The 27589-nt window shown below is 39.2% G+C and overlaps 1 protein-coding gene and 1 non-coding gene across 2 annotated transcripts in view; one reads left to right on the forward strand and one right to left on the reverse strand.

Annotated features, from left to right (window-relative positions):
- Pak2 (p21 (RAC1) activated kinase 2) overlaps window positions 1–6598 on the forward strand; it is a 78216-nt gene extending 71618 nt beyond the window's left edge. The window contains exons 14-15 of the mRNA XM_026393942.2: window positions 3453–3590; window positions 4035–6598. Of these exons, the coding sequence (XP_026249727.1) occupies window positions 3453–3590; window positions 4035–4121 (225 nt within the window). The 3' untranslated portion in view covers window positions 4122–6598. The remainder of the gene's footprint in view (window positions 1–3452; window positions 3591–4034) is intronic.
- Window positions 6599–10794: 4196 nt separating this feature from the next.
- On the reverse strand, window positions 10795–10920 carry LOC113188311 (U4atac minor spliceosomal RNA). Its single transcript, XR_003301529.1, has one exon. It is a non-coding gene; the product is annotated as a U4atac minor spliceosomal RNA (small nuclear RNA).
- Window positions 10921–27589: the final 16669 nt, after the last annotated feature.

The following is a 27589-nucleotide window of genomic DNA, read 5'->3' on the forward strand; positions in this document are numbered from 1 at the left end:
GATTTTCCTCAAAAATCCATATTTTGATATAACCATGAAAAAATGTCAGACACATTTCATTAGTATTATATAGCACCTGATCAGTACTCTTCAAAACTGTCTAAAGTCATCAAAAACAAGGAAAGTCTGAGAAATTGTCACAGCCAAGGGGCATCTAAGGAGACATGACAACTAAATGTATTTGTCTTACAACAGGAAAGGAGAGTAGGAGAAAAAATAGAGTAGGGAAATCTAGCATGATTGCTGAAAGCACTAAGAGCCCATATGAGCTTAGTGGATATCAATCTTAAGTGATGTCAATCATTGTAGATAAGTGGTTTATCCCACCACATTCAGCTGCATGAATACAGGAAAGGAATACATAGTTTTAACCACATTTAGTCAGATAAATGCTATAAGGTGAGTGGGAGAGGGTCATGAAAGTGACATGTGAAAGGAGTGATGGACACTGAGATTCCTATGAGATTTAAGGTCCAGTGGAGTCATAAGATTGCTGACCTGGAGTACTAGGAATACAAAAGATAGGAGGTGGAGTGCAACAACAATTAAGAGTTGCAGTTGCTGGTGTCTGTCCTGTGGAGGGTAGGACATACATGTATATAGTGAGAAAGACTAGCACATAAGAGAAGAAGATGAGGAACTATAACATGCATCTGTGTAGCTATTGAAATAGTCATGAATCATGATAGAAATAATGTTAGAGATAACAGTGCAAAGAGCTAACATCTTGAAGTTGAGTAAGGGGGGACTGGCCTGAGGTTTAGTGGGTATTTAAAACAGGGAAATGTAGATTTGTAGTCAAAAGCCTGTGTTATAAAGGAAAAGAATGATGAAGATTTCAAAGAGCAACGAAAAGCTGAAAGGATACTTGCTCATCTCTAGACCTAGAGTTGTGAGGAAAAAAGTTGCCCCTAGAAAGCACTGCTGGTGAAAGTAAGGAGAATATTCCGAGCCACATGGGCATTAGAGTGGAGAAACTGGGGAGATGACTGGGAGTCCTGGGCTGCTTATGATCATTAACATAATGAAGGTAAAGCATATAGTGAGATTGATCTCAAATGGTGAGAAGATTGTGAGCAGGGGTGGGGGACTGGTGATGGTGGGTGGGTGGTAATATTTAGCTTGAGTGTTTTATGGGCTTCTGTCTATCCATTCTGTTGGAGGTTTGGAGGCTTCCAACAGTCTTTGATCTTAACCTGAAATTAATTGCTATCCGAGGCAGGACATTTTAGAGTAAAATTAATTCAGGAGAAAATCTAGGTTCACCTTCGGTTTGGCAGGTACAACACTAAAAGGACCATCCATGAAAGAAATAAATTGGACTTCCTTTAGAAGATTTTTAGGACTGACATTGTGGCTCAGTGGTAGAGCTTCTTCCTAACATATGTGAGGGCCTCAGTTTCCAAGAACTAAAAAAAAAAAAAAGTGAGGGTGGGGGAGCGCAAAATAAGATACACAGGCGGCAAATAAGCATATGAAAAGAGCTAAACTTGTGGGTAGGTAGGGAATTGGTAAAATAAATTAAAATAACAATGAGATACCGCACCTGTTAGAATGCTCAAGTCCAAAAAATCTGACAATACCAAATATTGAGTGAGGATGTGGAGCCACAGGAACACTCATTCATTGCTAGTGGCATGCTCCACTCCAGAAGACAATTTCATTTTCCTGCAGAACTGAACATGATCTTACCACATAACCCAGCAATGTGTTCCTAGGTATTTATCCAAATGCACTGGAACATGTCCACATAAAAATGTATACACAAATGTTTATAGCATCTTTATTCATAATTGCCAAATCTGGAACTCTGATGTCTTTCAAAAAGTGAATGTAAGGCCTGTGCGTATCTCTGTGGTAGAGCACATGCCTAGCATGTCTTAGGTTCCATCCTCAGCACTACAAAATAAATAAAAGAAAATCATATATGTATTACATCCATACAATAGAATGTTATTCATTGATTAAAAAAAAAAAAGCAGACCACAAAAAGACATGAGAATTTTATCTTATCTATTTATTTATTTATTTATTACAGGGAAAGAACGTGGAAAATTTATTATATGCCTGTGGCATGTGTATATTAAACTGAAAGATCTTTAAGTGCATATTGTTTAGCAAAGAAATTCAGTCTAAAAAGGCTAGATGCTGTCCAAGTATAGTGTGTGGGCTGAAAGTGTTTGTCAGTTTTGTTGTTGTTGGGTTTTTTGTTTTTTAAGCAATTTATAGTTTGACACAGAAATGTTGAAGCTGCCAGGCCTGGTGGCACACACCTGTAATCTCAGCTTCTGGAGAGGCTGAGGCAGGAGGATTCCAAGTTTGAGGCCTGCTTGGGCAACTTAGAGATACCCTAACTCAAAATAAAATAAAAAGAGGGCTGGGTATAGTTCAGTGGTAGAGCACTTACTTGTCCAGCATATGCCTGCGTTCAGTTCCTACACCAGTAAAAACAAAAGGAAGGAAAAGAGGGAGGATGCAAAATCCAAACAGGTGGAGATAATGATAACCTCATGTTAGTATTTATGGTGATTGTCTTTGAAGAATTAAGAGGAGCTGGAGGGCTGCAGATGTGGCTTAGTGGTAGAGGACTTGCCTAGCATGTGTGAGGCACTGGGTTCAATTCTCAGCACCACATATAAACAAATAAATAAAATAAATCAACAACTGAAAAGAAAACTTAAAAAAAAAAAAAGAGGAGCTGGAGATGTTGTTCAGTGGTAAAGTGCTTGCCCAGCATGCACAGTCCCTGGGTTTGATGTACTAACACACACACACACACACACACACACACACACACACACACACAGTTCCAATTATAGTACACTATAATTTTGTTGAGCCTTCTTCAGAATGTTGCAAATACTGTGTCCAATGATTGCACACCTGTAATCCCAGTGACCCAGGAGGCTGGAGGAGGAGGAGGATCACAGGTGGAATGTGATGGACATCAGTATCCAAAGTACATGTATGAATATTCGAATTGGGTGTCAACATACTTTATCTATAAACAGAGATATGAAAAATCATGGTATATATGTGTAATAAGAATTGTAATGCAAAAAAAAGTACATGTATAAAGGCATAAATTGGTGTGAACATACTCTATATACAAAGATATGAAAAAATTGTACTCTATATGTGTAATAAGAATTGTAATGCATTTTGCTGTCATGCATTTAAAAAAATAAAATCAATAAACCTAAAAAAAAAAGGATCACAAGTTTGATGCCAGCTTAACAATTTAGTGAGACACCCTCTCTCAAAATAAAAAAATAAAAAGGGCTTGGGGATATGGCTCAGTGGTTAAGTGCCCCTGGATTCAATCCCTGGTACCAAAAAACAAAACAAACAAAAAAAAAGGTTTAGGGTTATAGCCCACTGGTAAAGCAACCCTGGGTATACTCCTCAGTTACCAACTAAGTAGAATGTCATAGATGTTGTTTTATTTTTAGGCCTTATACCTGATAGCAACTAATGGAACTCCAGAACTTCAGAATCCAGAGAAACTTTCCCCAATATTTCGAGATTTCTTAAATCGATGTTTGGAAATGGATGTCGAGAAAAGGGGTTCAGCCAAAGAACTGTTACAGGTAAATTTGGAAATTATACCCTTTTTGGAAAATGTTGACTCTTTTTGAATAATCAACAGAAAATTTTCATAGTGTTAATAACATTTCACTATTCATTGGTCACTGCTAGTAAGGCAGCTGCTACATTTTAGGGTTTTTGTATGCCAGGAATAAAAGTTTAGTATCATGATAGTAAGTTTTTGTATATTACCAAATATCTTGCCCATTCAATGCTGGCATGATTGTATTTATGGGCTCTTTAACTGTAGATTTTTGGAAATTAGAAAAACAACTCTGTTTTCAACTAAGAAAATTACATACTGATTATGAGGGGTTTGGGCAGGTAATAAAATATGTGTTAAGTAAATTTCATTCATAAGTACTCTTCAGGGCTTAGTTGAAGGAAAATATTTTGTTTCTAAATTGATAACATTTATGCACTTCTTTCTCCCCTCTTTCTGGCAGCACCCCTTCCTGAAACTGGCCAAACCATTATCTAGCTTGACACCATTGATCATGGCAGCTAAAGAAGCAATGAAGAGTAACCGTTAACATCATTGATGGGGCTTCATATTCTTTTTTCCATTTTCTAAAAAGAAATTTTTTAATATATGAAAGTTATTTCTCTTTTGTGTGTTTAAAGAGATGGTCTGCATAACATGGAAGGAAAAAACAAACTACTATTCCCTGAAGACAACTAAGAAAAAAATTGCAAAAAGAGAACTGTGACTTTCAAGTGAATCCCTCCTTTAGGGTCAAAAAGGAATAATGGACTGAATCACTAGCCTTACATCTTTCAGCAGACAGCCTACCGAGGCCATTTTTCATGCTTGAGATTTTCATTTTATTTTGCTGACTTTGGTATAATAGATCCCATTCGTTGTCTCCTTTGGGATATTTTCAATACTTGAATGGCAGATTTGAGTTTTTTAGAGTGTTTTATCTGCTGGTCTTCATTTCTCTCCTTCATAACTTTTCCTTTCCTTTCTTTGACTTGCTCCTTCTGAGTTGCTTTGAGAAGTTCTTCTCAGGCCTAAAGTGAAGGCAAGTATGATAGAAATTATGTAGCTCTTTATATTGGCAAGGGAGGCTGATATGGCTTAACTTTTTGTAGAAGTTACGACCAGCTACTGTTACATGTAATATTTCAGTTCAGAACTTGAACTGAAGGAAGCAAGGAAGAAAAGTATGTGATTTTTACCTTTTTTAACAAATGTGAAAGAGTCAGTTTTAGAAATTTCATGGTAGTGAGTTTGGCATTTGTTACATGTATAGAAAGAAAACTAATAATCTATATTTATAACTAAAATCATTGAAACAGAAAAGGAATCCCATCAACTTTATCTCCTTATGGTTTTGTCTTCCTTTCTGCCTGTTTCCTCTTCAGACTTGGCTTTAGGAACCACAGTGATTTGTGCTTGTTCCAACTTGGGCCTCGTGACTTTGGTTGGTGCCGCTGCCTTCCCCTTTCTTTTCCCTCTTTTCTCCCCTTCATTTTGGAAATAAGTTTCTGTATATGTTGCAATTTTGGGTTTGGGGGGTGGTTTTGTTTTTAATTAACCTCTCCCCATACACTTACCCCTCCCCCAACCCCTGGAACAAATAATATAATAACCATCGAATTTTCAGAATTGAAAAGTTAACTTTTTTTCCCTCTTACATTTGGGCGGGCAAAAACAAAAGTGAAAGTCTTGAACCTTAGTGAGTTCTAAAATAATTTAAATCATGAAAGAGAAATATCAATAATATAGAGATGAGACTTATGAACAAACAGTAAACTATAAAGATTTGTCATTAAGTTACTGTTCTCCCAACCCATTAGTAATGTTTTATTATCTATGAGAACTTAAATAACAAAGTAGTTGTTAATATGGATCACTTGAGATGTTGAGTTACTTTAGTTTTTGTTTTTCAAATAAGTAGAAACTATTCGTGTAAAAAAGTGGAGAAAGGAAGAAAAATTGTACTTGATGATAGTAATGCTTTTTTAAAAAGATTTAATAAAAGGTCTGTGACCTTTAGCATTATATTAGAGTTCCCCGTCCTTCCCCTCCCCTTCTTTTCTTTTCTTCTCCTTTTCATTGTTGTTGTTATTGTTGCTGTTTTGCTTTTGGAGGAGGTATTGGCCATCCTGACATGCCTGGAACCACATACAGACAAAAATCTGTGGTTGGTTCTGGCATTTTGTTCCCACCATCTTCTCCCAATGAACTCTTCACACCTGTTTGATATCCTGCAATAATACAAATCATGAATAAAAGTAATTTTGATGTTTTGGAATATATTGGGAAAATTAGCAGGGTTTCATTTTTATTTCCACCGTATCTGTTAAATTCAGGTATAAAGAGAAATGGCTTATTTATCGATAGTACAGGAAGGTTTTCAGAAAAATGAGTAAAATAATTAATGAAACTCATCTAGAGCACTTAATGGCCTCTGTTTTCAGTATGATTCTTGATTTCATTTTTCTCTGGACTGTATTTGGTCTTCTATAGCTGTCACTAAATTACAGAAAGAAGCTGGTTTATTTTTTGAGGAAAGCTACAGTGCATCTTGAGTTCCAAATTTGAACCTTCTTTGTAAACGGATGGATTATGATAAAGAAGATGCTACTAATGAATAGAAAATGAACCTGACTGAATAAGACTGCTCATCATGACCACTCAAGAAGGCACTTCCATCCTCAGACATGGGATATGTGCCAGCACCCCCATTTTATGCTGTGACTCAACAAAGGGCTTTTCCGTTGATAGAAGCAATTTGGGATTTGTATACAACTTCTTTGATGGTTACCTGCATGTCCATTGCTGGCAACGGACTTTGTCATTAAAACCTGCCTCCTAGGTTAAGGGAGCTGCACTGTGGTTTATTCTTTACTTTTACTTACTTGGGTAAACTAACCTGTAATAGAAATATATTTTGGTTAATTCTGAAATGTGTCATTTGAAACAAAATCATCTTAAAAAGCAATACAAAATTGTGATTTATTAGTTAAATTAAAATTTTTAGATCTCGTGAAAGAACAATTATATCTGAATCAAGATTCATGTTTTTTAATCATTATCTTTTGTATTTACCCTTTTTGTCATCACTTTAAAATGAGAATTCCTATTTAAATCTAAAAGTACAGTAGGAATCCTTTTGTGTTATTGGGACAATATTACTGTAGTACTTATTTATTACATTGTAGACTTTCTGGTCCTAAAGTTATCTTCTCTCGTTCCTTTTGCTGCTTTTAGGGATAATTGAACTGGGAAACTATAAAAATATTGATTTTTTTTTCCCCTACCTAGAAATAATGAACATTGACTCTGTTAAGTAAAGACACCAGGGCTAGCACAGTGGTCTTTGTTAAGTGTCTGGCACAAAGCAGGAATTTTCTGCCCTTCAACATAAATATTGAACTGCTTCAGTTTTATCTAGTAACCACCAGTCCTAAACAAACTGTGCCTTTAACAAACGAGTTTAAACTACCTATGAGTATTTCTCTGTAGGGCTCACTCAAATACATGTTTGTTTGTATATTCTGTATTCTAGCCAGAATAACTTTAGATGTGATTAGGCAGTAGCTATAGTTAGGGGGAAAAAAAAAGAGGCTTAAGGAATTTACATCAATTTTTTGAATCTAAAACTTATTAAATATACTGAGATGCCTATCCAGTGAAATTTCCAAATGTCATAGACTATCTAAAATTCAGATGAATACTTATTTTTGGCTTTTATAATGGGATTTCATAGTAATATAAAAAGATTGTCTTCCTTGTCTCCATGCTGTCAATGGATACTTAAACAGCTAAAATCAGCTTTTCCGTAGCATGAGTACAAAATGCCCACTATTTTTCTCACTCAACACATTTATTGAAATTTGGCAAAAATGCTGTGTTAGGTATGTGTTAGAAGAATCAAGCAGTGGCCTGGCCTTGAAAGAACTGAAGTCTGTATCATTCACCATTTTAAAACATTGCCAAGACAAGAGGCAGAAAGAAATGTCTGGTAATCCTGACAAACTTTCATAAGAAAAAGAATTATATTTTAAATTCAACGTTGTTGGTTGGAATGTGTTGGCTTCCCCCCCCCCTTGTTTTGTAGGTAGAAATGGAATTCAATGAAAGTAGTTGTCTTTTCTGTTTTGTCTTCAAATATTATATGACCTTCTATTTTAATTTAATCCCATTCAATATTTAATTGTTACTTTGACATTAACTGCTGTATTTGAGACTTCATTTAATTTTGTTCTTTCAGGGCTAGAAATAAACATTTTTAATGTCCATTTTTACCTTTTCTAAACTTCCATTTTTTCTTTTGGTCAGAATAGTATATAAATAATAAATGTTTAAAAGTCTAAAAGTTTTCCTAAGAGTATACTTTGGATTACAGGTATTTTTAGCAATAAATATTTGAAAGCTTTTAATGGTGTAATGGCACCATTTTGAATGTGTAAGAAGTCATTTAAGAGTTGGTTTTTTTTTTTTTTTTTTTTTGTACTGCAAATTGAAACCAGGGCTCTAGGGGCACTTTACCATTGAGCTACATTCCTAGCCCTTTATAATATCTTATTTTGAGACAGTGTCTCACTGTGTCTCTAAGACTGGCCTCAAACTTGCAATACCCCTTCCTCAGCCTTCCAAATCACAGGGATTACAGGCATGCACCACCATGCCTGGCTGAGTATAGTACTTTATGGTAGTACACACCTATAATCCCAGTAGCTCAGGAGGCTGAAGTAGGAGGATCACAAGGTTGAGGATAGCTTGGACCACTTAGTGAGATACTCTCTGAAAAAAAAGGGGGGGGGCTGGGAATGTAGATCAGCTGCAGAGCACCCCAGGTTGCTCAACCCCCAGTACCACAAGCACAAAGGGTAAAATTATTTGAAATTATACAAATTTAGTTTGTGAGGTTGGATTCTCTAACATGGGTAACACCTGCACTATTGAGGGTTCATTACTAAAAAGCATACAATATACACACTTTTAGGCTGGGGTGAGAGGTATAGGCAATAACTTCTTATATTTGTCACTATCAAGCAGTTTAGTTACAGTCTCACGTGCACATAGACTTTTTTCTTTTTTTTTCTCTCTTTTTTTTTTTTTTTTGGTACCAGAGTACCAGGGATTGGACCTCGGGAGTTCTATATCCACACCCCATTTTTTATTCTTTTATTTTGAGACAGTCTTGCTAAGTTGCTTAAGGCCTCGCTGAGTTGCTGAGGCTGGCTTTGAACTTGTAATCCTATTGCATCAACCTCCCAAAATGATGGGATTACAGGCTTGAGCCACTGCACCTGAGTCAGATAAATGCTAGGCTCTTGATATTATCTAGCAATTGTTGATTTTGCTTCTAGGTCTTTCTTCCTTTTCTCCAAAGCTATCTCTTGATTCTCAACTCCTGTATCTCTCCATCCCATCCTTTAATTTCTTCTACCCTACTGCCAGAATTTTCTGGGTTTCCATCTTAGCCATTTTCAGGTCTCAGTGAAAGATGTTTTCCTCTGAACAGCTAAGTCACTAAGGACCTGCCCCTCCATATTCTGTAACCTCCCAGGTTCTCAGGCCACACAACCTTCCTGGTTCTGCTGCACCTGCCATCTGTCCTGTGCTCTAACCCTCAGCAAAACCAAAGCGTGTTGAGAAATCTCGCATCTAAAACCAAATTCCTTGGACTTTTCTTAGCTTAAATTCTAGAAAGAGGAGACTATACCTACTATTTTCATTGTCATGATGTATCTGCCTCTTCAACATGTTGATAACTGCCTTTTTCAACACCCACATACTAAATTCACTGGGCCCTTTTTAGTACTGTTGAATGACTTCTGTGACACGGGGCACTGTTAATCTGCCTCCTTCAAATGAGTCCCTCCATTTCTGAGTCACCCTTCTCTGGACTTTCCTCTTGCACCTCTGGCCATTCCTCCCCTGCCTCTGTGGATTCCCCCAATTTGCTGTTCCCAGGCAATTGAACTTTTGTGTCTCTGACTTTTGTGATTTTTGTCTACCACTTAATTTCCAAGCCTATCTTTTCAAAGGCCTCTCTTGTACTTGAGACAAATACTGGACGTCACCCAGACCTTTCACACCTCCATACACAGCTTCATGTGTCAGTCATTCCTATTTGGGAAGACCAAGTGACTGGCACTGCCATCGGCCCTTGGACTCCTTTGGGGCTGTGCCCTTTCTCTGGGCTCATGTCTGAAAACTGCAAGTCCTGTGGATTCTACCTCCTTAATATTCCTGAAGCTGCTGCTCTCTGTACCTTGGGTATTATAAGCTGAATTATTTTTGCATCAGCTTTATAACTACTTTTTCTTCATCACACTGCATTCTGGCAACACTGCTGTTTTCTAAGTTATAAAAACTGTTTCTAAGTTATAAAAACTCCTGCTTCAGCGTGCTAAAAGTCTTCACTGCCGGGGCCATCTCTGGTCCCAGTAAAAAATTTTTAAAAGTTACTTGTTATTTCAAAATGAAATAGGAAAGCCTTTGATACAACAAGCTCCCCTTCTCTCCTTTAAAGAAAAGAAAAATCTGATACAGATGTTGTCTGATTCTGTTGTAAGCAAGACAGTTTCCTACCTTGGAGGGGAGACGCAGGGAGGCTGAGAGCTTAGGACGGTGGTCTCCGAGATCCCATGTGACCATGAAGCAGCTTGAAGTACAAGTTGGCATGGATTCAACTTCTTGGTATTCTGGGAATCTGCTGTTTTCACACTGACAAAAGAAGTACTTTCATGCTGAATGTGTGACTTGCAAGAGACTTTCAATAAAAGTTGGCTGGCTTACTCTGGGCTTGTGACCACCTGCAGTTAAACCTAAGGCATTTTTGTGAAATAGCATTCCCTGCCCCCCTGCCCCATTTCAGGAAAGGAGTAACATTTGATTTTTATTTTTAGTTTATTTCATTGTTTTTAATTTTTTTTTTGTATTTAGATGGGCAGAATACCTTTATTTTGTAATTTTTATAGTGCTAAGGGTCAAAACACAGTGCTTCACACATGCTAGGCCAGTGTTCTGCCACTGAGCTCCAGCACCAACCCTATTTCATTACTTTAAAATAGATTTATAGTGTGCACAGATTTGCATATCAATCTCTGAGCTTTGGTATAAATGTTTGACTCTTCGAGGAGACTGTGAAAGGGCTCAAGGGAGGGAGGGTAATGTTGGCAATGCTGAACAGCTTCAATTTTTTTTTTTTTTCTCTAGAGATTCAGGGAAAAGAGGTTTTTCTTTTTTCCAAAAATTGCACCAAAATAAAACAAAGCTCTAATTGATGCAAGCGTGTTGTGTAGGCGTTAGCAGTACTGCCCTCATTAGATGCTCATTGGACAGTAACGCAACCCCAAGAAAAGGATGGTTCTTCCACTAGAGATTCAGGTTGTTAAACTTTCACTACATTTCCAGAGGATTCTTTCATTGAAAGATGGCTCACTTGGCATGGTGGCCATGCCTCTAATCCCAGTAACTAGGAGGCTGAGGTAGGAGAATCACAAGTTTGAGGCCAGTGTGGGCAATTTATCAAGAGCCTGTCTCAAAATAAAAAAGGCTGGGTATGTAGCTTAGTGTTTTGGCACCTCCAGTTTCAATCCCCAGTACAAAAAAAAAAAAAAAAAAAGATGGCTCCCTCCACCTGTTAGCTGATGTGATCACTGATGGAGATTTTTGAAAGTTTTTGAATCTTTTCATCAGACTTCCTTGTGAAACAATGGACTTTATTTCTAGCTAAGCCCCCAATTCCATACTGGGGATGGTACCCTGGGGGCACTCTACCACTAAGCTACAACCCCATCTCTTTTTATTTATTATTTTGAGAGAAGTCTCACTATGTTGTTGAGGCTGGCCTGAATTTACCATCCTCCTTCAGCCTCCAGAGTTGCTGCCTCCAGTGCACCGCTGCACCTGGCATTAGGTACTGTGACCAGACATTTGGGGATAGGGTCTAAGATATGAAGTTAGTATGGATTTGGTAAGCCTTTCCTCAGAAGGACTGTCTTTACTACATACTGTGAACACACAATATGCAAGCCCTCCTGGTGATCTTAGAAATGAGGAGGATGCAGTGGTAAGGATGGTTAAAACAAGCAAAATTTTAAAATTTATTTTTAGCAATGGGAAGTGAACCCAGGGGTGCTTTACCACTGAGCTAAATCTGCAGCTTTTTTTTTTGTTTTATTTTGAGACAGGGTCTAAGTGGCTCAAAATGATCTCAAACTCTGATCCTCCTGAGTCACTGGGATTACAGGTGTGTACCACCCCACCCAATCAAAAAGAGAAAATTATTTAAACTTTCTTTGCAAATTTAGAGTGTGTACTACTACTTGTATAGCAGATATGCCCTCCAGGTAATTCTGTAAAGTCTGATATTAAATGTGTCTTCAGACTGGGCATGGTGGTGCACGCTTCCAGCATCTCAGGAGGTTGAAACAGGAGGATCCAGCAACATAGTGAGTCCCTGTCTCAAAAAACAAACAAACAAAAAAACCCCTGGGGGTGTGGTGCAGGGGTTAATCACCCCTGGGTTCAGTCCCTGGTAACTGCCCCACAAAGTTTTAATTCCTGAGCACAGTAATGTGGGCACCCAAAGAGGGAGGCTTACCTAGGAGTTTCGTAAGTGGCCCTGCCTTCAAACCCAGCTTGTATTCCTGGTCAGAAAATAAAAGTTGATAGGTGCCTATATCTTTGTAAGAGGTTTTTAATCTCAGTAACAAGTATAGCTATTTTACCTATACATGTTTTAGTTTAAGGTTAGAGGAAAAGACTAAATGTTGCCTTTCTAGAAAATTTGTTCAGTAAATAATGACATCATTTATATTGTAACTTAAAAGTTGATTATTTGGAAAGGAACAACACTTAGATACATAATTTCTGGTGTACAAGTTGAGTACCCCTTGTCCAAAATGCTTGGGACTAGAAGTATTACAGATTTCTGACATTTTCAGATTTCAGAATATTTGCATATCTATAATGAAATATCTTGGGAATGAGATCCCAGTCTAAACAAAGTTTATGTTTCATGTAACATATAACTGACGGTAGTTTTTGCGTGTGTGTGTGTGTGTGTGTGTGTGTGTGTGTGTTTATACTAGGGATTGAACCCAGGGGTACTTTACCAACTCAGCTACATGCCCGGTCCTTTTAAAATTTATTTCCAGATAAGGTCTTGCTGAATTTTGAGGCTGGCCTCTAACTTGCAAATGTTCTGCCCTTCCACTTGAATTCCTGGGCTCACAGGCGTGTGCCACCCTGCAACTGCATTGACTGACATATCATATGAGAGCAAGTGTAGAATTTTCCACTGGTGGGATCACGTCACATATTTTGGACATTTTGGAACTTCAAATTAGGGACGCTTAACTTGTAGTTGTTTTGTTTCTTTTTTGATTCTGGGACTTGAACTCAAGGCCACTTTACCAGTGAGCCTCATCCCCAGCTCTTTTTGTATTTTTTATTTTGAGACAGGGTCTTTTTAACAGTCAAAAATAGAGTTAAGGATGCCATACTTGCCCGTTTTTTATTCTTAGCTTTGTAGTTATATACAGCATTAAATGCATTGCAAAAAAAAAAAAAAGTTTTTCTGTTTCTTAACTACTTTGTCTTTTCCTATATTTAAAAATAAAGGTTCACTATTTCCATATTTTACTTGATCTGGGTCATGACATTAAAGAATGTCTAACAATAAATCTGGTTCTGATTGCTTTAATATACTGTCATTAAACTCCTTGAGGTGGGGCTGGGGTTGTGGCTCAGTGGTAGAGCGCTTGCCCAGTACCTGCAAGGCCCTGGGTTTGATCTTCAGCACCACATAAAAATAAATAAGTAAAATAAGATATTGTATCCAACTACAACTAAAAAATAAATATTAAAAAATCTTTGAGGTGTTTTGAAACTAGAAGACATCTTACATTCAATATTCTTTATATGTCAGGATCCTTTAGTATTTGCTGCTAGTAACTTTGTTGGACAGTTTTTTTTTTCAATAAACTAAAACAACCATCTGAGTTCTTACTACAGATATTGTCACTATTTTGTTCACACTCTTGGTGACATGAGAATAATTTAAGTGTTTGATATTTTGTTCCTCTGTAGATCTATTGGAGCATGTCTCAAGACAATGATGTGTCACTGAAAAAATAAGGTTAGGCCATGGAGGTGATGGATGAAGGGTGAGGTTCAGTGGTTGAGTGCTGGCCTTGCATGCATAAGGGGGCACTGAGTTCCATCCCAGCACCACAGGGGGAAAAGTGTGTGTGTCTGTTGGTCACTTTTATATAATTTGCATTGTCAGCAAAGCAAATATTTTTCTTTCTTTCATCCATACATGTTTTGCTACTGATGTATATATATATATATATATATATATATATATATATATATATATATATATGTGTCCTTCTCTGTCCTGTTTCAGAATTTATTTTTTGTGACAGCACAGATCATCAAGGTATTATTACTAATTAATTAATTAATTAGAAGACTCTTTTTTTTTAGAAAGGGCAAATTAGATGTGTTAGTACAGTTAACTGGAAACCACTTTTCAACTCTCCAGGGTTCATCTCAGAGTTTTGGTGGGTGTATAATTAAGGAGAGGGGAGTGAAAGCTCTCAGGAGTGCAGGGCCCAACGCCTATCCAGGGAACCCTGTGATTTGGGATGTATTGATCCCATAGCCATCTGGTATCCCTGGGATACCATATCTTGGTAAAACTCTACCTGAGATGTAGATTTTCTGGCTGCGAGGGAACTTCAATTTGGCCCAGCTACGGCCTCCTTGTGTGCTTGTTCTGTGGCTTGATGCAGATGGACATAATGATGTGGCCAATGTGAATGCTGGCCACTGTGCCGAGGGGCTTTCCAAAGGCACCTACAATCCTGTCTGGAGCCTAGATTGGGAAGAGCACTAGATCAGAGACATGGATCAGAGCCCTGGGATGGGCCATTTCGAAGGTCTGAATGGCAAATCAGAAAAGCAACCACTCTGTACACTTCTACAGATGCTGCTATTGTAGCCATTGCACATGGGCCCCCATGAGTAGAGGTATTTGAGTATTCTGGCCACATATTTTTTTCATCACCAAGTACTGCAAGATATAGAATTTTGATTATGGCTTAATTTTGCTTGGTTTCATCATATAGTCATGTTTGAACTTAAGAGTGATAAATAAAAATGAGGTATGTAATTTAAAATTTTGCTGCAAATGGGAGATCCAGTGATACTTTTAGTTAGTAACTATTCTAATAGTGTGTACATTAAAAATGTGTACATACTGTTGTACATTATGTGTACATTATATATACATAATTTGTGTGTACATTATGTATACGTAATTTATGTGTACATAAATTGGTGGGGTTTTACTTATTTGTTTCATTTTGTCTTGGGTGATAATGCAAGGGCCTACATCATAGGGACTTTTAAAAATATTAAATGAGGTAATTTCACATATTTAAAATGGTACCTAGCACACAGTAAGGATTTGATAAATGTGATTTTCTATTTATCTCCTCTCTCTCTCTCTCTTTCTCTCTCCCTCTCCCAATGCTGGAAATCAAATCCCAGGCCCTTGCAGCCTTGTACATGGAAGGTAAGGAGTTCTGATGCTGAGCTATACCCCTGCCATTTTTAAAAAACTGTATCCTTGGACAACACTTTATGATAAATGCAGGATAATAAATGTACTGAGAATATTGCACAGAGCTGTGTGTCCTTTTCCTTCCTCTCATCTGTTAAAAAATGTATTCATACTTTATCTTTTCCTTTCTTTTTTGTGGGGGTGGGTACTGGGGATTGAACTCAGGGACACTCAACCACTGAGCCACATCCCCAGTCCTATTTTGTAGTTTAATATTTAGAGACAGGGTCTCACTGAGTTGCGTAGTGTCTCACCTTAGCTGAACTCATGATCCTCAGCCTCTGGAGCTGATGGGATTACAGGCGTGCACCACCATGCCCAGTGGGGTATTCATATTCTGTCTTAAGAAATTATATTGTGCTGAGCACAGTGGCACTTGCTTTTAATCCCAGTGGCTCGGGAGGCTGAGGCAGGAGGATCTCAAGTTCAAAGCCAGCTTCAGCAATTTAGCGAGATCCTGTTTCAAAATAAAAAATAAAAAAGGCCTAGGGATGGAGCCCAGTGTTAAACAAGAGTTCAATCCCCAATACAAAAAGAAAGAAAAAAAGACAAATGACTGTAAGTAAAAGGTACACAAGAGTGACCTTAACTAATAGGACTTGATTGAAAATGTAACTTGGTGGTAAAGTGTGTACATAGCCTGTGTAAGGGCCTGGATTCGATCCCCAGCAACACACACACACACACACACACACACACACACACACACACCTCTATTTAATTCACATGTAAGAAAGTCCAGTAGTAGTCAGTGTAATATTTTCATATAGTCCAGCAATGCCACCAGGAACGTGGCTCTGTCCATACTTACATGTAGGCCTATATCCTTCTGCCTGTTGCCAGCCTCAAGTTCAGGTGTAAGGCAGGGAAGAGCAAGGATGTGCAAGAGACAAAAAGGAAAGTAGGAAAGAGTAATACTTATGTCAAAAAAAAAAAAAGCAGAAACTTTCCCAGAAACCCTCAGTTGCAGTCCCACTGGTCAGAATTTTCACCTGGAACCACACTGCAGCAAGACATTCTGAGGAAGAGTGTTTTTTTTTTTAAATTGGTTGTTCAAAACATTACAAAGCTCATGATATATCATCTTTCATACATTTGACTCAATTGGGTTATGAACTCCCATTTTTACCCCAACTACAAATTGCAGAATCACATCAGTTACACACTCACATTTTTACATAATGGCATATTAGTGACTGTTGTATTCTGCTACTTTTCCTATCCCCTACTATCCCCCTCGCCTCCCCTCCCATCTTCCCTCTCTACCTCATCTGCTCTTGTTCAATTCTCTCCCTTGTTTCCCCCACCTTTCCCCTCACAACCTTGAAGAGTGGTTTTAAAAGCTGAGTACAGGGCTGGGTTTGTAGCTCAGTGGTAGAGCACTTGCCTAGCATGTGTGAGGCACTGGGTTCAATCCTTAGCACCACATATAAATAAATAAAATAAATGTCCATCAGCAATTAAATATATACATATATAAAAGCTGGGTACAGCTGGGTGCTATGGTGCACCCCTGTATCCTCAGCTACTCAGGAGACTAAGGCAGGAGGATTGTAAATTCAAGGTCAGCCTGGGCAACTTGACAAGTCGCTCTCAAATAAAATTAAAAACTAAAAATAGAATTACCTTCTTTTTTTGGGGGGGGGTACTGGGAATTGAACTCAGGGACACTCAATCACCAAGCCATATCCCCAGCCCTATTTTGTATTTTATTTAGAGACAGGGTCTCACTGAGTTGCTCAGTACCTTGCTTTTGCTGAGGCTGGCTTTGAAACCGAGATCCTCCTGTCTCAAAAGAAAAAAGTTGGGCAAATCAGAAGTGTTAGTGCAGAAAGGAAATGGAAATAATGCATAGTAGTGGTCACCGTAGCTTGTATATGAAAACTGTTTAATTTCAACATTTTATAGTTCTTCCTTTAACATTTCATAGGCATTTCTTCCACTTCTATTGGCTCCTTTGATAATTAGACATGATTGATAGGGATTGTTATGCCCACTCTTAGATATGAAGAAAAGGGAAAGAGTGATTAAAGAACTTGCTCAATATTTCTCAGCCAGCATTTTGACCTTCCCACTATCCTTAAGCCTCTGAGTTAACAGGAAACCACTTTTCAACTCTCCAGAGCTCATCTCAGTTGTGTAGCTGATTTTGAAGGAATATGATTGTTTCCATAACCTCTGAAGCCATAATGCAATTTGAATAGTTACAGGGTTGCACATTTAATGGGAGGAGACCCAAGTAAAAACTCCTGATTGATTTAGCTGAAATAAATGGAGGCAGCCACACCAAACAGGACATAGGGGACCTTGAGCTAGTCCATCATGGCAGCTTCTGGCCCCTGAGATCCCTCTAGGGGGCGCTGGTAACATTGACATTCTCTCAGAAGATGCATCCAACCTATCAGAGGTGAAAAAGAAACCCAATGCTTGTGTTGCCCACCATACTCAGACTCACACCAAGAATGTTAATGTACCCTCTGACTGTCCAGAAGCTGGGGCGCCTTCAGTTCTTTAGTCAATTCAGAATCGTAAGCCACATTCTTTCATGGATAGAAAATAGGCCCAGGGCACCAACTTCCCAGTGCTCCAGAAATCTTACATTGTTGTAATCTTTTTTTTTTTTTTTTTTTTTTTTGGTCCTGGAACACAGGGATGCTTAACCACTGAGCAACATCCCAGCCCTTTTTTAAATTTTTAATTTTGAGACAGGGTCTTGCTAAGTGACTTAGGGCTTTATCAAGTTGCTGAGGCTGACTTTGAATTTGTGATCCTCTTGCCTCAGCCTCCCAAACTGCTGGGATTACAGGCATATGTCATTGTGCCTAGCTGATGTAATTTTTTTTTTACTGTTTAAAACATGTTTTAAAAATGGGTGACTGGGAGTCTAAAGCTCAGTGGTAGAACATTTGCTTAGTGTGCATGAGGCCCTGGATTCACCAGCATGAAAAAAAAAATGCTTAGGTACTTAAGTAATATAGAAATACATTCTCATTTTAAAATTTCAGCAATAAAGTAATTTTCTTCAACCCAAATACAATTCTATCCAGGAAGGAAACTGTTACTGGTTCCTATCTTTTCAGACCATTCCCTGTTCATAACTTCTGGATATTGATCAGTTGTGAATTATATAGGCTGAGCAGTTTTTGGTTTGCTTGTTTGTACTAGAGATTGAACCCAGGGTGCTCTATCATGAGCTACAACTCCAAACCTTTTTATTTTAAATTTTGAGATAAAGTCTCACTAAGTTGCCAAGGCTGGCCTCAAACTTGTGATTCTCTTAGGTCAGCCTTTTGAGTCACTGGAATTACAGGCGTGTACCACCACACCCAGATGGAGCAGTTGTTAAAGGATGCAAAAAAATTATTTTTGTTTTTCTCCCTCTGTTCTAACCATTTGGTATATGGCTAGTTCTCCATTCTGGATGAAATTTACAGCAAAAATTCAAGCAGTTTTGCCAGCAAGTTGTACAAATATTAAAGGAAAAGTAATTCCAATCCTGCACAAAATATTCCATATTATGAAAAACACTCTCCAAATTCTATTATGATAAACCATAACCAAGATCCCAAAACTACATGGGAAAGGGAAATTGATGGGGTAATCTCATCCATTGTTGTAAATGAATAATTAATAAACAGGTCACCAGTAAACCAAATCTTGCAATCTCTTAAAAAGATAGTATAAAAGTCAGGCATGGTAGTAAATACCTGTAATTCCAGAAACTTGGGAGGCTGAGGCAGGAGGATCATAAGTTTGAGGTCAGCTTCACCAATTAGTGAGGCCCTAAGTAACTTAGTGAGACCATGTCTCAAAATAAAAAGGGTTGGGGATGTATCTCAGTGTTAAAGTGCCCCTGAGTTCAATTCTCTTTATAAAAACAAAACAAACAAAACCCCATTATTTTAAAAAACATGATAAGAAGATAGTATAGTTTATCATAGTAAAATAGGATTATGCAAGGTTAGGAAAATTTAAGAGTATAATTCATCATTCTGTGGATGTGGCTCAGTGATAGAGTGCCTGCCTCGCATGCACAAAGTCCTGGTTGCATCCTCAGCAACACATACACACAAATTAAAAATAGAAATTATTATAATAGTAGATTAAATGAGCATTCCAATAGATGAAGAAGAGGCACTTAATAAAATTCAACATCAATTTCTAATTAAAAAAAACATATTTAAACAGGGAATTAGAAGGGAACTTCTTTAATTTGATAAAGTGTACTCACAAAAAATTGTAGCAAGAAATCATGCTCAGTGGTCAAGTACTGAAAGTATTCCTTTGAGACTCAGAACAAGGCAAGGGTGCTTGCTATCACCACTTAAATTAAAATTTCAAATTGAAGATCAAAGACTTAAGAATTGGGAAAGAAGAAAGCACTATCATTATTTTCAGATAAGATGAGAACATAGGAAATCCAAAAGGACACATGATAAATTATTAGAATTACTAAGAAATTTAGCAAGTTTACTGGATACAAAAATCAATGTACAAAAGTTAATTATATCATTAAATGCTAACAACAAATAAAAAAATGTGATCTTAAGAATCTATGCTATAGCAAAAATATAAACTACTTATAAATGACAGAATAGTATAATGCTTTATGGAGAACATTGAAGATTTTATTGAAAGATTTTAATTTTTGAATTGGAAACCATTTATGCATGGGATAGTTTAAATTGTTGCACTTGTTAAAAATAAAATTTTAAATGAAGCCATTTGGGGTTGGGGGTATAGCTCGGTGGTAGAGTACTTGCCCATCAAGTATTTATGAAATACTGAAGTTGAAATATATAGTCCCTAGAAGCTATAGCAGAACTTCTTAGAAGCCATAAAGCGATATGTGTACCAATCCAGCCCCTTTTGATAGCAGTTTTGATTTGTGTATTGATACACCCAGCCTACTTCCATCTTAAGATTGGGAGCCATCTCATCACAAAGTCATGAAAAGTTAACTTTTGTTTTACTATAAATTACTGGGATTTCTAAACTTGCTTGGAATGCCTGCCCGTGCCTTGAACTCACCCAAGTCTGGCTTTCCCTGACCAGATAACAACCCTCTCTGAAACCTCAGTGGCGCCTCATAAATTCTGGTGTTGGGATCTAAATTTACTCCCTGACTTGAAATGTTAAACAATTTAGATCATTAACCTACTATCTGCCTTTGTATAATGTTTGTCAAAATCCTGTTACCTGTAAGTTCTCAAGACACCCCCCTTTTGCAACTTTTTGTGCTATAAAACTATGCTCCTAGAGAGCTGGGGTACTGTTCTCTAGCCCAGGTGTTTCAGGAGAGACAGTCCTGGCCAGAATTACAAGCTTGCTTTAATTTGATTTAAAATTGGAGTCGGTGGTCTTTTCTTTGCACCGTGGTTTACAGTATGTCATTCAGTCAGCATGGAATGCACTCACCAATTTGTTGCTCTCAGTTCTTTGTGGAGATCTGCTTTCTTATGGAGACATATTTCTTATTAGCTTCTTTCTAACCAGACTACCAATCAAGAAACTTGATTAAATTCTGGAAGCCTCTTCTCACTTATATTTGGAGCCCCTGGGATCTCCTTTTGCTAAAGAAATATGAGAGAACAGTTAAAATAGAAAAACAATTCCAGGTATTTTCCTCTAGCATATAAGTGTTGGTTGAAATTATATCTCAATTCTACAAACAGGATTGAACTAGGAGTCTCTTCATTGCCAACATCCCTCAGGGATTTAGACAGCACCACCACTCTTCTTTTGTTGTAAATGTCATTAATCTGTTAATCTAGATTACAGTGCAAACATTGTTTCTCTTTCAGAGAATGATTGTTTTGTTTGAGGCTGGAAGATGAGTTTTAGAGTAGGAAAGGTAATTAAGGTAAGGAGGACCTTGACAGCTTGCCTATAAACTGGCAGAAAATTGGGCAATTTATTATTATTATTATTAGGTACTAGGGATTGAACCCAGGGACAGCTAACCACAATTCCAGCCCCCCCCCCTTTTTGAGACAGGGTCCACTAAGTTGCTTAGAGCCTCAGCTAAGTTGCTGAGATCAGCTTTGAACTCATAATCTTCCTGCCTCGGACCCCCAAGCAGCTGGGATTACAGGAATGCACCACCATGCCCAGCTACTGAGCAATATTTTTGAAAGAAGTGATAGTCTTGACAGATATTACCTGCTTCCTAAGTCTTAGGTAGGATTTTGGTGTCAATTAGTGTTAAAAAATCTTGGGGCCTGGCATTGTGGCTTAGTAGTGGTAGAATACTTGCCTAGCATATGTGATGCCCTCGGTTCAATCCTCACTACCACAATATTAAAATAAAATAAATTTAAAAAAAAAACAGGGCTGGGATTGTGGCTCAGCAGTAGAGTGCTTACCTAGCACAGGTGGGATCTGGGTTCAATCCTCAGCACCACATAAAAATAAAGGCATTGTGTTGTGTCCATCTACACCTAAAAAATAAATATTAAAAAAACCCATTTGCATTTAAGCTGGGCTTGGTGGCACACACCTGTAATCTCAGGAACTCTGAAGGATGAGGGAGAAGGAGCAGCAATTTCAAAGCCAGCTTCAGCAATTTAGCCAGGCCTTGAGCAATTTAGAGAGACCCTGTCTCAAAATAAAGTATAAAAAAGGACTGAGGATGTAGCTCAGTGGTTAAGCACCTGTAAGTTAAATCCCCAATTCAGGCCCTATCATCATGCTTCTGGGAGGAAGAGAAAAAAAAGAGAGAGAGAGTCAAAGACACTTCATAACTCCTCTCCATCTTGTTCAGGATAATTTTGTGCAAATTTGAGTATTTCCCATGCAGATGAACGTTAGTATATAACTTACAACCTCATTACCAACTATAAGGAGAGCAAGTGTCAGACCAAATTCTATCACACATCTAGAAGAGAGTTTAGCAAACATTGCAGTGAAAGCTTTCCTCCAGCTGTTCTGGAGCTCACTATAATCTGGGGCTCTTGATCCTGTGAAGTGTTCTGCCTACAACCTTCCCTGAAAAGTTCATTTGAGGTAGAGAAGGAAACATTACAGAGGCCAGGATTCTGTTCCTCTTAAAGATTGTATCATGTAACCAGACATCTTCCTGACCAGTGGCTGGATCCAAAGTAGCCTGGATCATGAAGGGATTGATGAGGACCATTCCTAAGGGTTCGAGTTGCAGGCCTCACTAGGTTTCTTACATGCTGTTCATGCAAAAGCCTGCAGCATCTCAAATTATATTAGCCAATTCATATAGCTGCAACATCTGGGTGCAGTGGCACACACCTGTAATTCCAGGGGCTCAGGAGGCGGAGGCAGGAGGTCTTGAGTTCAAAGCCAGCCTTCACAATTTAGTGAGGCCCTAAGCAACTCAGTGAGACCCTGTTTCTATAAAAAATATAAAAATAGGGGTGGAGATGTGGCTCACTGGTTAAGTGCCCCTGGATTCAATCATCAGTACTAAAAAAAAAGTCTAGAGAGATCTCATCTACCCTTCACATAGCTTCACCCAATAGTAGCATCTTCCTAATTGTTGAATTTATGAAAACCAAAAAAAAAAAATTCGTATAATAACTAATTATAGACTGTTCAGATTTGACCAGATTGTCCCCTAATGTCCTCTTTCAGTTTCAGGGTCTGATCCAAATACAATAATAATAATCCAATAATTTAGTATCATTGGATCTTTAAGAAAGTGAATCTGATTGTCTTTGTTCTGAATCCCCAATGTTTGGCATGTGATACCATCAGGTCTCCAGAAGATGTTCAAGATATTCACATTAATTTTATGGGGGTTCCACATAATATGCCTCTCCCAGTCACACAGGCCAGGTGGATCTACGAAGTAGTTCCAGCATGTCCATGTGTGAGGACTCTTGGGGAGATGGGCTGAGAGCTGAGCGCTGGGCAGGGGTTGGGCGAGCAGTTGTTTGCTCTTGGGTTTGTGGTGCCTGAAACCAACATCTCAGGAAGTGGGATGTTGGAACCAACTAAGAAATGCAAGATTAGGTCACCCAGCTCTAAATGGATAAAGCAAACAGAGGATGTCCAAGTACAGAAGAAGGAAAAATTGTTCAAAAAAGTTTGGAGCCCAGCATCATGGCAAGTACCTGTAATCCCAGCTATTTAGGAGGCCAAGGTAGGAAGACTGAAAGCTCAAAGCCATTTTGGGCAGTTTATTGAGACCCTGTCTCAAAAAACAAATCAATAGCTGGTCATGGTGGTGCATGCCTGTAATCCCAGTGCCTTGTGAGGCTGAGACAGGAGGATCATGAGTTCAAAGCCAGCCTTATCAATGACAAGGCACTAAGCAACTCAGTGAGACCCTGTCTCTAAACAAAATGCAAAATAGGGATGGGGATGTGGCTCAGTGGCCAAGTGCCCTGAGGTCAATCTCTGGTACCTTAAAAAAAACCAATAAAAAGCTTAGAGCAGGATAATTTGCAGGCTGATGAGGAAACGTGCCTCAAACAATTCAGGAGCCAGATAGTAGGTGATGAAAGTTTGTAATCTAATTCCTGTGGCCAAGGATGAAAGATGTGTTAGAGAGGAGCACATCAGAGAAGGACTAGATGATCTTTCATAGCCTGAGAATGTGACTTTTAGGCATGAAAAACTTTGGGAATGACACCTGATTAGATATTCATGATGAGGCTTATTGATCTTCTCTAAGCTGCAAGTTCTGGATATATGTGAAAGAGGAGTATTCTGCCATTATATAAAGGAAATACACAACAAGCATGCTTTCTCTTTTTAACAAAGACCAGGAGAAAGGATGGGAATTGCCTCAGTTCAGTGGTGAATTAATAAGTATGTATCTAAGTTTAATGCAAAATTGAACACAGTATTTGTGCAGCAAATCAGTGATTGCAGAAAAACACTCCAGACCTCATAACTCAGGCTGAGGTGGAAGAATTTGGAAACAGACCAAGATACTTGCCACACAAAAGAGATGAAGATTGCAAGTAGTTTACACTGAAATCTGGAACACTGTTTTCCTAATCTAAGAATGGTTTCTTGCAGCTAACTACTATGAGTTTTATATTATGATGTGCATTCTTATCACATACTATGTAGTTAGTTTATAGAGTGATTCTCTCTGTCCCCCACCCTGCAGTTTCTTGAACATGGTATCTTCGTGTCTTCGTCGTCAGTCATGCTATTAATTATTAAACACTAAAACCTGGAATAATGTCAATCATGAAGTACTACATAGTAATAGTAAAGGAAGAAAATCAACATGATAATTTGATAAAAAGAGGCATTTGACAAAATCTAATACCTTTCCATGATTAAAAAAGAAACACATACCACACACAAAAACAAAGATAAAATGAAACTTCCTCAACTTGATAAAGGGTATTTATAAAAAAAATCTAACATGATATTTATTAAAGTTACAGTCATAGAAATTAAGCAAGAAAAAAATTTAAAAGTATTCACTTGAGAAAGAAAAAAGAAAAACTATCTATTTGCAGATGGCAAGATCTTGCATACAGAAAACCTAAGCCAGTTATGGCAGTGAACTCCTGTAACACCTTAGGCTATGTGGGAGGCTGAGACAGGAGGATCACAAGTTGGAGGCCAGCCTGATCAATTTAGTGAGACCATGTCTGAAAATATAAAAGAGCTGGGAATGTAGCTCAGTGGTAGAGTGCTTGCCTATCATAAAGCTCTGGGCTTGATTTGATCCCAGTACCACACACAATCTCCCCCTCTCTATTTCTCTCTCTCTCCCTCCCTCCCTCTCTCTCTCTCTCTGTCTCTCTCTCACACACACACACACACCCCACACACACAACAAACTCCCCTCCAAAACCAAAAACACACACACACACTCACACAAGAAAATCCTAAGGAATACATGCATATACACACACAAATTAGAACTAATAATTAATAAGTTCCATTTCTATTTTATGGAATAGTTTGAGGGGCACTTGGTATTATCCAGGCTGGTGAGTTTTCTCTCCTCTCATATCTATCCCTCGCCAGGAAGCCAGCCAGGTCAGTCACTGTGATTATTACTGTTGCCACATTTTAAGGATGAGAGAAATGACAAGTGTCTTGCCCAAGGTCGAAGAGCCCAATAGTGTTGGTTTCTGAGCTTGGGTCTCTGTGGGGACAAGTGCATGGAATACTGCATACATGGCATACATTAAGGGCATCTGAGTGGCAGGCCACTCCCCTCATGTTAGGAATGTCAGGCTGCTTACTCCATAGGCATAGTCCTGGGCATGAGGCCATGTATTGCAGTCTCTGCATTTGCTCCATGTCCCACTCCTGGATTGGTCACTGCAAGGACAGTTAGCAGACATTGCATTGGTGGCTGCCTGTAATCTGCTTAGCTCTGCCCGAGTATATATACATGGTAACTGCACCATAAAAATCAGACCTGCTTCCTGCTTGGTCTGCAGAAGTCTTGATTAGTGACTCCGCAGCTACACTCTCCTCTACCCTGTTCTGCGGACCACCTCACTGGATGAGAGAGAGCCCACACAGGTCTCCAGAGAGCAAAGATCTTCCCTTTCAGGAGGGATTTTGTTGGGAGTCTCCCTGAGAACTCCCCAGGCCTTTCAAACATGGTGGTGGGCAAATTGCAAGTGGGCTGCTAGAACTCCCAGGGCCTTTCAGATAAGGAGCCCCTAATGCAACATGGTGGTAGGCAAGTTGCCAGTGAGTGGATAACAAGTTGTTTTGAAAACCTTCTAATTGGCCCTCCCGTCTTCTGTACTCGTGGACAGTTCGTGCCCGCCATGAATCTTATGCAGGGTGGACGTGCGTGCGCCATAGGTGATGACCTGACCTTTACTATGATTGGCCCCGGGAGCTTCCTGGTTTAAGATAACTGACTCTCACTTTCTATATAAGCTTCAATAAGGTGCAATAAGGTGCTTCATCTTTGTCACTGCTGTCTGTGTGTGTGCATTTTAATCCCCAACGACGAACCTTGGCCTTTCATTGGTGCCGAAACCCGGGAGGGGAAATTCCTCATTCTGAGGACCTCCTCTCTCAAGGTTCGCCGTCCTCATTCACCTTTTTGAGCACTGCTACATTCCACCCAACACTGGCTCTCCAATAGGTGATTCCTTCTGATCAACAATGGTGAATCCCCCTCCCTCTTTGGGAATCCATCTCCAAACGGCTATATGCAAAGGCTTTGGCTGTGAACGTCCAGCAAGGCCCTTGACGCCTAGTTTGGAGGAGAGAACACACCTCACCACAACTTTCACAGTTACAGTGGACTCTCTGGATGCCCATTTCATGGCTGATGAGCTATAAGGGACAGAAGAATAGGCACTCCCTGACTCTCTTTATCTCCTTCTCCTCTCCTGGAGAAACCCTGACATCAGGTGGCCTGTGACACCTGGCCTTAAGGTCTCGCTGGTTGGGCTCTTGGGTGACGACTCATTTGCCCTCCCAGCCCCGGCTCTCCTGAGTCTCTTTAGTTGACTTCTCCTTTCGGGGACGCCTGAAGGAAACTCAACCAAATTCTGTTCCAGGCCAGGCCATTCACCTCTTCTCTTCCTGCCGAGAGTCATCATGGGAGCCTCTTCTTCCCTCCCTGCTGATTCCCCTCTCAAATGCCTCCTAATCTTAACCGGTTGTCCCTCACTCCTGACATCAAATCCAAACTCCTCATCAAATTCAGTACACAGAATTGGCCATATTACCAATTAGACAACTGAAACCGATGGCCCCCAGAGGGGTCTCTAGATCCTCAAATTCTTCATGAACTTTTGACTTCTGCAAGCGCTCAAAAGGGTGGAAGGAGACCCCCCTATGTGGAGGCCTTTTCCCTCCTTTGCTCCCACCCTGAACTATGCTTCTCCAATAGATCCTCACCCTCAGCCTTCTTCCCCAGACTCTCTGCAGTCACCCCCACCTCAGCAAACTGATTTCTCCCCTCCAATTACTGGATCAATAACCCAAACTCCCCTGGTTCTCAGAACATTGCCCCCTTACTGAGGTAGCAGGTACTGAGGTACCCCTCCACCCACTCACTCCTCTCTTCTCCTGTCAGTGCCCACACCAGGTCCCACCAGGTCCTCTTACCAGCTAACCCAAAGCTCAAACCAGCTGAGGAGAGCCCTCAGACCCCTATTCAAGATCTGGTGAAAATGGCCTTTAAAGTTGCTTTGTCATCACTGAAAACAGGTTACTAAGAATTTAAAGTCCCTTTCAGGCTTCTTGGGATACTCACTCCCATCTTCCCCTCTGCTCTACCTGTTCTACTGCTCAAGTTTTCCTTGCTAGGAAAATCCCAAACCCCTTTCCCATTATTCTTTTACATCTCCTCCTTCATTCTCGGATCCACCAGAGCTGCTCTCAGCCCCGCCTTCCCGTCTTCCCCCTCCCTACCAGGCCCACAGAAAAGTCTTAACTGACCTTCTCCAGAAGTCTTCACCATGGCTGATTTTAGG

Source organism: Urocitellus parryii, chromosome 2, assembly GCF_045843805.1.
Source record: "Urocitellus parryii isolate mUroPar1 chromosome 2, mUroPar1.hap1, whole genome shotgun sequence".
In the NCBI taxonomy this organism is placed as follows: domain Eukaryota; kingdom Metazoa; phylum Chordata; class Mammalia; order Rodentia; family Sciuridae; genus Urocitellus; species Urocitellus parryii.